At 37.0% G+C, this 14,925-nt stretch overlaps 1 protein-coding gene across 1 annotated transcript in view; it reads left to right on the top strand.

Moving 5' to 3' along the window:
- Positions 1-14,106, top strand: part of LOC113231002 (synaptic vesicle glycoprotein 2A-like) — a 28,474-nt gene extending 14,368 nt beyond the window's left edge. The window contains exons 6-10 of the mRNA XM_026465134.1: positions 115-293; positions 5,041-5,206; positions 9,253-9,527; positions 11,508-11,635; positions 13,974-14,106. Of these exons, the coding sequence (XP_026320919.1) occupies positions 115-293; positions 5,041-5,206; positions 9,253-9,527; positions 11,508-11,635; positions 13,974-14,020 (795 nt within the window). The 3' untranslated portion in view covers positions 14,021-14,106. The remainder of the gene's footprint in view (positions 1-114; positions 294-5,040; positions 5,207-9,252; positions 9,528-11,507; positions 11,636-13,973) is intronic.
- Positions 14,107-14,925: the final 819 nt, after the last annotated feature.

The raw sequence follows: 14,925 nt of genomic DNA, 5'->3' as shown, positions 1-14,925 counted from the left end.
TTTTTTTATCAAGTTTTTAGGTTGTTGCTGTTGTTACATAATTGGAAATGAATGAATGTTTTATTTCTAAGTGTTCTTTATATTCAATATTTTTTTATACATTATCTGTTACAGCTTGCAAACATTTGGAAAGAAAAAATATATCCAGTTCACGATGCTCCAGAACTTACAATAAAATCAACGTTTTCTTCTCAACTAGCCAACGGACTACATAACATAAAGCCAATGTTCAGGAAACCATTGTGTTTCTATTTGATTCTCGTTTGCGTTATGAATTATTTCACAATGACTTTGTAAGTATTTATGTCAGCAGAAGTGTACATTAAGAGTTTTGGGCATTTCGTAGTTTGATGTGCATTCGAATAATACAGTAGATTTGTAGATTTCTAATTTCCCATTATGCCGTGACGACCGATAGTCGTGATGTTTAAAGTGTCGTGGCTTGTATGTTTAAATGAGGTTGTTCACACATAGAATTTTGTTTGTTTGTTTTCGCAAAGTTCGAAAACGAAGCAAGAATTTTCAATCAGTGCGTTCTACATGTTATGACATACAGAGCCGAGACGTGGACACTCACGATATGGTTAGTTCACCAGTTGAAAGTCCCTCAGAGAGCTATGGAACGCGTTATGCTCGGAGTTTCTTTGAAGGACAAGGTACGGAAAGAAGTTATCCAACAGAGAACTAAGACCGTCGACATAGCTGGTAGAACAAGCTAGCTGAAATGGCAGTGGGCTGACCATATCTGTCAAAGAACCGTGAGTGGAGATCACGTCTCGGAAAACGTAGTGTAGGACGCCACATGGCCAGTCCCATATCATCCTACATAAGTTTTGTTTATAGTGCCTCTCCCTATCAACCTCTTGGTTATGAGGGAAGGGCACTATGAACCACCAGGGACCATCTACGTCAGGTCCTAACCCCGAATCAGCACGTTAGCATGTACTTCATCCGGTTCTCTGTAAGGCTAGTGCCTTGAGTAAGCCGCCCAAGGTGCACGTACAGCACTCTTCCTTTTTTCAAGGTAGGTACCGGAGCTGTCACTTTCCGCACGACTAACGGTTGCCACCGCTGAGCCGACTACCAAATCTCCTCATTGGTGGTGGAGCTGTAAGGCACGCTCACTTTCCGACGCGACGCCGTACGAACGGCGTCTCTTCAGTTCCCAAATTCCTAAGCGGCCGGATGGACCGGGAGATGTCTAGCTCATCCTCTACTAGCTCTCCGGGCTAGTGCCGGAGATGCCAAGTGGCAGTGTCCTGCGACAATGTCCGGACATAGCCACCGACTTAAAGTGCAACTCACGTGTCCCGCACGTCTCCTCGCCTCAGGCCCTCAAAACCGCTACCATACCTCGGACACTCCATATAACGGTCGAAAGTAACTAACTTTCCTACTAACCTACTATTACTACATATAGCGAGGCGCTATCTGCACACGCGCAAATGTGTGCGTGAAGTGGCAGGGTTACCCATCACTATCTCGTACTATGTATTACGTTAAGTGGTCAAAGCGGCAACATAGCGAAAGTTTTATCGCGGAACTTTTATCTATAATTCTATTCATAAAATCCTAATAATTACACATGTTCATTAGGTATTTATATCGATATAATATTATGTTTTCATTAATTCACTAACTAGAATAATATAGAAGATTTATTTAAAAAATGTATAAAAAGCATTTAAAATGTTATAATTTGGACAGGTACTTTTAAATAAGGTAACTAAGGTATTTGAAATTGCGTGTCCAACTTTATCGTTACCTAGTTAATAATTATTTAATTTAAATATTATTCACTACGTAATATTTATCGGCAATACAAATTGAAAATTCGAGAACCTCTGCTACTAGCTCACGAAGTTATGGCGTCTTTCGTATTGATATAATAAATCTGTGTAATGTATTACTTTGCACTAAACATATGAAGAAAATAATAATTGAATGAGTTGCAGACAAGTTTTTTTTACTTGTACTTTTTCATCTTTCGGTAAACGAAAGAAACTCCTCTCTTTATCCCGTTTAGACGATTATAAACAGCCGTACACAGCACAATTCTCAACCATTATAAATAGTAACGTAAAATGATGTTGTATATTAACGTACAAGTTTCGTAATGAATAAATGAAAACTATATTAAAATAATCAAAGCTATCTTAGCATGAAAGGGGCTCGCCGACAGCCTTATTGCCATTCAGCCCATGTGACCGTCAATGTGCGGGGTGTGATGCGGTATCTAAAGCTAGGGAGAGGCGGAGAGTGTCCGTTCTCGGTACTTTTTTGTTCTTTGCCGCTATTAAGACGCGTTAGCTGCGCGCGAGACGAACGCCCCGGTCACACCCTACCGGAGCAGACAAACGTGTTCGTCCCTGCAGCTAACCACAAACCCCGGCGAGTCCATACCCAAGTCCGGATCCACCAGAGACGCCCATGAAGACGTATAACTGGCGGATGGCTGGGGCCGGATGCCCGGCATACCATGGCCTTGCCGTCGAGCTCGTAGTCTCTCCGGAAAACTCTATCTCTCGGGTCAGTAGATAGGGACACTGTATGGCCAGATGGAGTGAGTGGGAAGGGCTGCTGGCAACAGATGGATGCAACGAGCTGAGGACCGGGCGAAATGGCGCGCATTGGGAGAGGCCTATGTCCAGCAATGGACTACGATAAGCTGTTGATGATGACACATAGAATTTAAAATACATAAACTGTCGTTCACGACTTTTCTTTTCTAACGTTACGACGACAGACTGTCGTGACAATGGGAAGAGCTCGAACGACAGTCATCCGACGATAAACAAAACGTCACGAGAAAATGTGACGACAGATTCAGAGCAGTTTCAAACGATTCTGTCGTGAAAACGACAAGGTGGATGCCGTGAACCGATATATTGTCGTCACGATCTAGTGGGAACAGCTGGACACGAATGTCGTTCAACGATAAAATAAACGTCCACGACACAGTCACGGTAGATAGTCGTAATACGGGAACAGGCTAGACGCGACAGTCGTCCAACGATAAATAAAACGTTACGACATAATGGGAACGCGCCTGTAGCCTAGTGGTTCGACGTATCCTCTCTCAAGCAGAGGCCGTGGAAGTGAATCTGAGCTCGCACCTTTGAGTTTCTCGGAATTTATGTGTGAAATTGAATTTGACATAAGCTTTTTAGTGAAGTATAACATCGTTAGGAAACCTGCACGTCGAAAAAGGTTCACAACCCTCGAAAACGTGTAAAGTTTCTTACCCACATTTGCCCAGGCAGCGTGGCGGAGTATGGTCTTAACCCTTTCCTCAGAGAAGACCCATACCCAGCAGTGGGACGTACAAATGGGTTGACTATGATGATGATGAGTAAACTTCAAATCGTCACATCGATTGGTTTTAATCGATATATTATAGTTCAAATTCACCTGAGAAGATTTTTTTATACGATCACATATATTTTATATATTTAATAGCTGGAAGCACACCGCACGTTCGTGTCATTTATATAATCATTGATATTTTTATTTGATTGATTTTTATTTGCCTCCGTAGCCGAACGGTTATCACGCTGGACTGCCACGCAGAGGTCCCGGGTTCGATTCCCGGACCAGCAGAAATATTTGTATGGCCTACATTTATTTCTGTTGTGAGTTTGGGTGTAATTTGTGGTTGTCTATGTGTATCCCCATGGCACCCGCGATACAGGACTTCCCTAGTGCGGGGCTAATTAGTGTTTGCCTTATTATTATTATTATTATGTTTTTCTCAATCGAGTACATTTTTAACATGTGCTTTCATTTTTTCTTGACACATTTTGTACATTTACTTTATTGAATATCATGAGTTTTTTTGTTATTATCATGATATTCATGTATTATTTTGGAAATTCTCCATTAGTTACGGCAAAAGTCGTTAAAATCAAAAACAAAGATCTGCAGCTAATCACTGCTATCCATCGAGTATAAACTAGAAATAGAGACGAAATAAGGGCTATCCATCCCCGGCAACTCATCAGGCAAATGGGCCTTATATCACTTATAAATATCAACTCTCGTTTGCGCTGAAATCACAAATTAGAAAACTGAAATAGTACAGCGCCAACAACTGACTTGTGTGTACGTCTCTGTATATTCCAAAAATATTATGTATTTATTGTAATAAAGATAATATCTTTAACTATGGGGGGCTGTTCCATTCGGTGATGTGGGAAACAAAACAGCAAAACATCTAAATACAAAACAAACGGAATCACATTTCATCGGTAATTAAATATGTAATTTTTCATAGGAAACGAAACTATTTTTCCGGATTTAAATCGCGTATATTTGTTTTTTCAAACAAACCGACGTTTCGGGCCCTTTACAGGTCCCATGGTCACGGTTGACTTTTTGTCTGTTGTCTGACTGTTTGAAAAAACAAATATACGCGATTTAAATCCGGAAAAATAGTTTCATTTCCTATGTGTAACAATCGCGAAAACCTAAGAACTCGATATGTAATTTTTCAATTTTCGTCCATTATAGCAAGTTAAACTGGTTAATTGAAGTGATAATAATTGACGACACCCGTTAATTGTTTCGAATTCGGGATCGCCAATCGGAGCGCAGTTGTCACCGCAATGATATAGCAGATTATTTTTCAAATAAATTAAATGACATTTCGTCTATATTTCTGGTAATATACTCGACGCATCCAGCACACGAGCAATAATGATATTGAGTTCTTAAGTTTTTGCGATAGTTATTGAAAAGTGAAACTATTTTTGTGGGTCAAAATCGCCTATACTTCCTTTTTCAAATAAGCAAATGTTTCATGCCCTCTACAGGCCCTATGCTCACGGCTGACTGTCACGTGTCACATGTCAGCCGTGACTATGAGACCTGGACGCTGGCCCAATATTTGGGGATTTCTAAGTGTGCAAACCGTCTTCAATGTACATATTTTATCACAATGTTTTCCTTTACTGTTAGCGAAAAATACTTTGAAATTATAGACACTAATTAAAAATAATTACATATAGTATTTCCTATATTGTAACCTTTTACGACTTTCAGATACAATACTATCAGGCTATGGTTCCCACAGCTTTCAACCATAGTTGAACATTACGCTGGAGTTGATGGAAATTCGGAACTCTGCGGAACGTTAGATGCGTATACAAAAGATTTGAGATTAAAAGCTGTTAATGTAACGGATGCAGTTAAACACGGTTGCTTACCAGTAAGTAAAGATGACAAAGTGTCTTTTCATGTACAGATGAAAAAGATTTAAATATTAATATTAATGACATACTCAGTAATGTATATAGCTGGCTTGAGGATCACAATTTAATTATCTATTATACATAAACAAAATTAATACATTTTAGACCACTTCAAAAGACTCCACTGCATATAAATTTTACTGTGAATAACTCTCCAATAGAAACAGTGAGTACTTTTAATTTACTTGGGATAACAATTGACATAAATATAAATTGGAAACAACACAATAATAATATCTCAGGTAAACTCAGTAGATTTAGTTATGCATTGTTACAACTGAAGAACAGCAACAGCTGCTTACTATGATAATAGCACAGATGCTCTGCGCTTGTTGACTCTACAAAAAAAAATGTATAAGAATATTAGTAAACATCGACCCATTGGAAAGCTGCAGGCCACATTTCATGAAATTGAGTATTTTAACTTTACCATCTTTACACATTTCAAAATATGCAAATTCGTCAACAAAAAACATTTCTTCACTAAAGCAAAGGACACCTACACTAAATCGTTAAACCTCAGACGTAAAGATAGACTACGCTACCTAGCTCAAAATTAAAAATGCATTGCTCAGGACCATTTGTGATGGCGATTAAAATCTTCAATAGAATACCAAAGGAAATTTCATCCCAGACTAATTTATTTACCAAAAAGCGCATCTGATAAAAAAATTTTATTTCAAGAGTTTTTTGAAGAACAATTAATATTATTTGAATTTATGATACTTTTGATTGCGGCGCCCTAACATGTTGGCACTATTTAAGATCTGTGTAACACATGGAAGTAATAAATACTTTGACTTTGACAAAGCACATGTCTATTTCGACTCTTAAATAATTGAATCTCTTTAGCAGCAGTAGAGCTTCTTGTGAAAGAGTTCATCTAGGAAAGTACTCTCACTACACCTTTTTCTACCGCCAAACTGTAATGTGAGCATTACTGCGTTTTGGCACTCGAGATTTGTCAACTTATACTATGTCTCAAGACGACGGGTCCAGTAGAAGTGATACTTGCGGTTTAAAACGATATAATTGTACTGCAACTGTTATGGGTAGTTACTATAAGGGGTACGACTTGTTCGTTCTGTCACTTTATAGCATAGAGAAAAAACATAACACATAACTACAGTACCGGCACGTTATTATGGCAGTTTTGACAGATTACAATAGTGAAGTCAAATCTCAATTCATTATCGAAAAAAATGTAATCAAATGCGAATAGCATCTATATGTTTTTAGATTTATAACTAGCAAGGGGAAATTGAGAAAAAAGTTTTAATAAAACGAACGTAAAAATGTTTACTTAATATATCTTCTATTCGAAACTGCTCTGTTTTGCTTTGAGCTTTGACACAAGTTTGCCGGAGGTAGAAGTTGTGCTGGACATCGACCCTATAAGTGACGATCGTATTAGATTTCATTTTTTTAAATTTCGAATTTCGATTACGCCGAGTTGTGTCGTAAAATTACACATCCAGAAAATATACTTCACGTCACTATTGACAACCATGTACAGCAATTAGCTGTTTCACAACGTAGTTGTGAATTAATACGAAACTTGGTGAGCGAACAAACGTCACAACGGCCGTCATGGCGAGCCGGTACTGTAGGACAGTTATCTAGTCAATGATGATGATCAATGGTATACTGAAAGCAATACGAGAAATAATTATTGATTTTTTGTTTCTGCAATGTAAACAAATTCGAACTGAAGGCATTATTTGATTTTAAAAAAGTCGGGACAAAATAAGAAAAAAAGAGCCTATAAATATATTTTATTTATCTCAACGTTTCGTATGTGTTGCAACATCCAGGGTCTCGAAGGGAGTTTCGGACGTGTTGTAAAAGTCAATGGTCTTGAAGGGAGGTTGAGCTCCTTGGAGACAAAATAAAATATATTTATACGCGATCAAGTCGTGTTTTATTTTTGAACGGGGTACACCATTTCGTTATATGGACCTTAAAAAACCAACTGTAGGCTTTACAGTACGATTCTCAAGTGCTTTCTGTGTAGTTGCTATTGCTTTCTTTATAGGGAAGTATCAACAAGAGACTGGTGAAAATTCAATGATTTATATTGACAATACAAATTAACGACAAAACAAAAGTGACAAAAATAGAAAAGGGTACGCTGAGGTGGTTTGGGTAAATGGAGCGAATGAACGAATGTAGATTAACGAATGAAATATATAGAGCTAACGTAGAAGGAATCATTGGAAGAGGACCGCCAAAGAAAATTCTCTGATCAAATTGAGAGTGTTCTTAAAAAGATTAGAATACGTAGTGAGAAGAATAAAAATATGTATGAAAACATTGGTGAATGTAATACAAGCAAGAGAGGTTTGTAAGGATCGTGCTAAGTGGCGATCGATAGTCTCTGCCTACCCCAGTGGGAATCTAAGGGCGTGAGTATATAAATAAATAAAAATACATTGACATATTTTTACTGAATCAATATAAGCACTATGATACGAAGAAAAGTAGTGACATTTTTTTAACGGGTTATATCAATATAGAACTAACGTTGGTAACAACAGTGTCTGTAGCACTCAGTAAGCTTACAGAGGAAAGTTATTATTTCTCTCAAATGTTAAATAAGGTGTACGGAAGTTTGATCGGAATCACAGGTCGCCGAAGCAATTTCCGTCAAAGAACTTTAGAGTAAGAACTCGAATTGGACGTTTGAAGTTCTCTGTCGTGGTTTCAAACAGACTATGTTTAAACTTGCTTTGCCGAAGAAAATGTGTTGATAAAGCGTTAATGTACAAAAGTTCGACTACCTCTGTGGCCTAATGGTTTGTAATGGATGAGGAGTACTCGGTAGTACAGGAATTGAAGATTTCTACATTGTTTCTTGTATTTGATTTTGGGTAGCGCCCTGCAGTGAATTGAATTATCTAGCATTTTTTTTATAATATCAAGAGACGGGACGAACAAGTTGTGCGCCTGATGGTAACCTACACGCCTGTTCATAACAGTTGCAGTGTCCTAAGAGCTTTAAATCGCAAAGATCTGAAGGGCACTGTCACTATGCCCGTCACCCTGAGACATAAGTTGACAAGTCCCATGTACCTGTAATATCACCAACATGTTTCATAAACAACCTAAAACGCAGCCTTTACTAGATGACAGCTAATAACATGCGACCAAATTAAAAAGTACAGCAGTAATACGACGTATGAAATTCAACACTAAATCAAGTTTAGTAGTGAATTTAACCAAGTGACAGCTGAAGTTTGTTTACTTTTAGTTATTTACCTGAACCTGTCTGGCACAATCTCATTTCTGTTATGTTAAAAAAAATTACGTACCATATCACCATACCATGCTGGCCTGCCATGCAGATCTTATTTTTTCTCCCGTGAGTTTGGGGATATCCGCTCACGCGATGCGCTCATCCTACCGCAAAATGGCGGCTATTTGGTTTCGCAAATTAGAAAAGGATTCAGTTTAAATACAAGTTTTTATAAATAAAAATTATTATTCTGCATTGCTAAATAAATACCTTCCGTACTACAACAAAAACATCTCAAATAAAATGCAGTAATACACCGCAAATCCTGCACTTAAAAAGCACTAATGAAATTTTTGGTGTACTTGGGTAAATATGATAATATTCCGTTTGAGTGGTTCTAACGTTTACCATGAAATTACTCCTTAAGTATAGTTTATAAACATTTATATTCAGGGTAAACTTAAAAAACGCTACTTACGGTATGTTTTCAATAAATAAATACCGAAATCACCAGCCCAAACAATAACACACACGGTTGTCATGACGTATTTTTGAAGTTGTTTATTTTTTTTTAAATGGCAGACCCTGGCACTAAAAACTTTATGATTTGCTAGAGTAGTTACCGAAATAGCAATTAGTATTAGTTCTTTTACCTGTTATAACTTCGATATCCGATAAATCGGTATAAAATCATCACCACTAGGTGTGGTATGCGTCTGCGGCTGCATGTATCGCGTGAGCGGCTATGAGTGTGTGTTTTTTTTTCAGACTCGCAGTGGTACAGAAACATATGTGAACAGTATAATCTTAGGTTGTGTTAGTGTGACGCCATACGTTTTGAGCGGGATCCTTGTGAACAAAGTTGGAAAGAAGATTTTGATCATATCAGCCGCCCTGCTAACGATTGCCGCAACTTTATGGTTGAGGTGGTCAAGTTCAAGGATCGAAATAGTGGGATTATTTGCTGCCGATATGGCGTTTGGTCAGACTTTGATGAGCCTTTTGCAATCTACTACTATTGATCTCTTCCCGACTTCTATAAGGTAAGTGTTTCTTCTATGTTTTGTATACATTGAGTAGTAGTGGAGCTCCCTGTAAAAGAGTTCGTCCAGGAAAGTACTGCTACCTTACCTATATATGCCGCCAAGCCATAATGTGAGTAAAGCTCAGAGTGGCACTGCAACTGTAATGTACAAGCGTGTCGTTTACGACCAGGTCCACGACGTGTTCGACTGTTTGGTCAGGTAGTATTTTCATTTATCTGTCTGGATTTTATTATTTTTTTAATGGGGCTGCCATATTCAGTAATGATCAAAGCCCTTAAATAAAGAAAGAGTAAAAAACAATTCTTAGGCTTTCGCGATTTTTATATATTGAAAATGAAACTAGTTTTTTGGATCTAATCTAAACCGAGTCTATTAAATGTTTTTTTAAAACAAACAAACATTTCGGGTTCTTTCTATTAATTGTTTTTTAAAACATACAAACGTTTCGGGTTCTTTACAAGTACTTTGATCACGGCTGAATTTTTAATTTACCAAAGAACATTCCAATTTACGCTACGAACGATTTGTAAATGTTTTAACAACACGTTTTTTTAATAAATAAAATTTTTTATTAATCAAAACAAACTCAGAAATAAATTACGATTATAAATCACGATACGTTGGTTTGTTTGAAATAACAAATGTACGCAATTAAGATCTGAAAAAATAGTTTCCTTTACAAAGTAATGCTTTCTTTCTTCTATTTACTTATTGATTAATTTTAGGAAACTTTTTAAGGCCAATTTGATTTTAAGCGTACATTCACTTAAATACACAATACAAATTTCAACCATAAATGCGTCAGAACCAAAATCACATGAGTAAAGAAAAGGAACAGAGGCAAAGCTTCATACAACCGCGTTATGACAGGTACACTTCTACAAGCTTGTGGCGCGTGTGTAAGTGAGCGCCGGCGGCTTCGTCAACTTAAGTTTCCATTGAATTATTTAAAAAGACTTTATGTTAGATTTAGAATGTACCATTCAATTAAAAGGCACAACAAATTATTGAAATACAAAAATTATAAAAAATAAACTATTCAGAATTAGTCATTTGTAATAAAATATGCTGTCATATCCTAAAGTTTTGTTTATTTAATTTTGTTCTCCTGTGCCAACCCTATTAAAATAGGTATAAATGTTGCACACTATAGAATTCTTTGTCTCTATTCCTTCACTTTACTCATGTGCTAAAAGGTCGGCTAGAATTCGGTGACAGTACATTGTTTGCATAATGATAACATGGTGATAGAGTAAGTAGAGTAAAATAACTACTTTCAAGAATCAAGTTTCGTGAACCGAATGTAGAGTAAATAAAAAAATCTTTATTATTTATATTACTTCTATTTTATTATTAAAAATAAATCGAGATTGCGGTGAAGGAAGGAACAAGGCGGTGAGAGCTAAACGCATCGGCGGCGGGAAGCCAGAGGCAACTTGAACACCCGGCGCGGCGCCGCAAATAGAATTTATTTTTAATTAAAAATAAATTACTACATAATACAAAAATGACAGATGCATGATATCGAACTTAGTTTAATGTGGTTTTGAAGGATAAAACATAATTATTTTCATCAGACTTGCACGTATATAGTATGATTGTATGTAGGCTAACTTGATTATAATGCCCCAAATAAAACACTCAAGCCTTTTTTCTTCTCATTATTGACCATGTCTGTAATGAAAAGAAAAAAGGTCCTAGCATTTTATTACGGGCATTATAGTCAAGTTAGCCTGCATGCAATGTGCAAGTGTGATGAAAAACATTGTACGTTTCACGGGCGGTGTGATATTACGAAGCTTAACTCCAAAAGCCCCCAGTCTTCTCTTCTAATAGAATCTCGTTCGTAAAATCTCGATTCTCTCTTCGTTTATTGCCCTTAATACGCAATGTACTATTACAGTATTTATAGCGGCCCTAACAGTCATACTGTGTTCCTAAAATTGGCTGATTATTTACACAAATTTTATATTTCAGAACACTGGCGATATCAATGTTAATGACAGTAGGTCGCATTGGATCAATGGTAGCAAACGTTCTATTCCCTATACTTCTAGACATAGGGTGTATTGTACCGTTCTATACCTTCGCAGCAATTATGATTTGTAAGTATATTTTACGGTGTAAATCCGGGCTTTCACCGCCCGCTCCGTTCCAGCCCGTATTAACACGTGATCCGAATGCACTTAAACACCGTCTTCCGATCCGCGGATGAGAACGATGTTCTCTTTTTACAAGCTGATTTGGTAAAATTGACAAAACAAAATGGCGTCAAATAAAAAGTTTATTACACTGGGACGCTCGTGTCGTGTCAATAACATTTCGAGTGCACTTCTATACGACCGAACTCGTACGAGCGCGTTCGGTCCGTGGGTCGTAACATGAAAACACAACTTCACGTAAATAACAGGCGAGCGCAGTGTCCGCCGAAAAACGCCTTTTATGTTTCTTTGAATTCACTCGTGGCGCCTTATACTGAGGAAGGCGAGGCGAGATTCAAACAAACTGATTGAAAATCAAACCGCAGATGATGCCTTATATTAGAACAATCTATATCAATCCTATGTAAATTATTGGTATTACTGCATTGACTTACAAATAAATGGACGACGGGTCTAATACAAAAACCACGAAAAAAATGTCCCAAGTCAACCTATTCGAAATTTAAATTGTTATGTCATCGCAGTATCGCGCTGTCCGTAGAACAAATGAAGACTAAAGCGGAGTGTCGCGCTCTGTATACGGTTTTAGCGCCTTACAAGTGCGGACACTTTTTAGCGCGGACCCGACGTCCATATAATTGTAAGTCAATGTATTACTGTCGTCGTAAGTATGCTGTTTAGTTCCTAATCTTTGTACTTCTTCAGCTTTATTACGAAAAAAATTGGTTACGTAAATTCGATAGTAAAAATTTGTGATGGAGTCTGTTCCGAAACACTCCATCGACATTTCTTTATTTTAGTCTTTTAAACGGACAGTTGCTGTATTTTTTTTTGCGCTGTTACTCCAATATTTGTGAACTGATTTCGATTATTATTTTTTTGTTGGAAAAAGGGTACTTCAATAATGATTCCATACAAATTTGAAGAACATATTCCACTGTAAGGTTGGCAAATTAAGAGATGAATCCAGTTTATTGGTTTATTAGTTTTCACCCACTTTCCGTTAACCTATTTCAATAAAACTTGACAATTAGATATTCGTCGTCTCACTTTCTCAAACTCTTATCTTAAAGCACAAAGTTACTGAAATGCAATAAGTGGATTGTATATACGTATATTGGAGGCTGATTTCATATTACATTTCCTTCATATTCACACACTGGCTTTTTATGTATTCTTAAAGTAATGGATCCAAATTAACACCCTTGATAGGAAATTTAAAATAAATAGAAAGTTTTGCCATTTCCTGAATGATACGAGTTTGAGAAAGTAAGGCATCGTATTGTTATCCACAAACTTTTGAAGCGGTTTTTTTATAATTATTTCCAACTTCAAGCGGACACTTGCGGATGTATGTTCCATAGGTTTTCACGTAACGTTAACGTTGTAACGATATTGTACATTAACATCATTTACAGTTAGAACATCATTTGCTCAAAGATTTTTGCGTTTTCGGTCAGGTAGAGTGTATAATTTACTAAACAAAAAAGTAGGTATAATAAATTGAACATACACACACACACACACACACACACAGAGGGAGAGAGAGAGACACACTCATACGCACGCACGCACGCACGCACGCACGCTCGCACGCCCGAAGACCGCCCAGAGCACGCACGCACGAAGACCGCCTAGAACACGCACGCACGCACACACACACACACACTCACTCACACACAGACACACACACCCACACACCCACCCACACACACACACACACACACACACACACACACACACACACACAATCACACACACACACACACACACACACACACACACACACACACGCATACACGCACACACACACACACACTTGCACGTATCTTCGCTACGTGCAAGTGTGAGTATAATTATATAGATAATAAGAATATAATTATATAATTTCATCTAAATCTGGCAGGCCTGGAGACCTAAAACATAGATCTTTTACTTTAGGCTTTAGCTTTCCCCAAATGTACTTTATTCTGTAAAATATTTACCAAGTTTTGCATAAGTACCTTTTTAGTACTATTGTGGAAGGAGAAATAAACGATTTTTTTGTACATTGCATAATCTTCCGCGGAATTCTCGCGCATGCTCGAGAATGCTCGCGTATTCCGCGCTTTTTGGCGCTATCTAGTTTGTACGCTAAACAATTGAACATAAACTTCATTATACTATGTATATATAATATCGTTACAAAAGTTAATTTCCATTCCGTTCCGCCGCAATATAAAGTGAGCCTTAGTTACTACAAACAGGATAATGTCAAATATAATTTATTTGTTCGTTCCAGGTGTTTTAGGGCTTGCATTTTTCCTGCCCAGGGACAGGAGAAAGTAACACAAAAAAGTCAAAGCAATTATTCAGAGCACTCCATACAAGAAATTTTCAGTCGAAATTAATTTAATAATGAGGTTCTGTTCGCCGTTATTTAAGTACAATTTGTATTGTGTTACAGTATACTGTGATGTATAAATAATTTAATTAAACTAGGAATTGAAACCTCTTGATTGTTTAACTGGCACACAGACACTGACATCGACTGTGAACTAGCAACCAGTACTATCCCAATTTTGACAATTTTACAGGATGAAGAAATTGTTTGCGTCATTTATATACCATCTGGTTAGAAATTAGTACAAGTTGAATGAAGTGGACTCTGGCGCCAAAATTAAATGTATCTGTTATATGTAACATAACACACAGTAAACGCTTCTGATACGATATTATATGTGGATGCTGTATTTGCCTATTATTGGGTATACACTCGAGTAATTTCTGCAGTGTTATTTTATGATCATGTTTATTAGAGTATTTTAGAATTTAATAAATAAATAAAATAAAAATAAAATAAATAAAGAATTCGACACAATATTAAATGCCCATATCATAGCATAACAAGATCAGTAGTGTAACTCCTGCCTGTTCGGCGCTTCTATGCCTACACGTTACCCGCAGCGTAGGGCTGTCACATTATAATTTTAGTTACATAGAGGTTGCAAAATGTAATTAGGAAAAAATGGGCTTAAGGCTATATTAAAATAATCATTATTTTATACCTGCACAGCGGATTAGTATCTCGATTATAAGAAAATGATAATGAAATGCGAGTTTGTATATGCAAGAAGATATATTTATAAATGAATAAGTTAGTTGAGTTTGACACAGAAAAATATATCGAGTTCTTAGGATTTCGCGATTGTTACACTTAAGAAATGAAACTATTTTTTGGGATCTAAATCGCG

This window comes from Hyposmocoma kahamanoa, unplaced genomic scaffold (assembly GCF_003589595.1).
Source record: "Hyposmocoma kahamanoa isolate Upper Pololo Valley unplaced genomic scaffold, ASM358959v1 64, whole genome shotgun sequence".
NCBI classification, from domain to species: domain Eukaryota; kingdom Metazoa; phylum Arthropoda; class Insecta; order Lepidoptera; family Cosmopterigidae; genus Hyposmocoma; species Hyposmocoma kahamanoa.
This window is presented reverse-complemented; position numbering and strand designations above follow the sequence as displayed.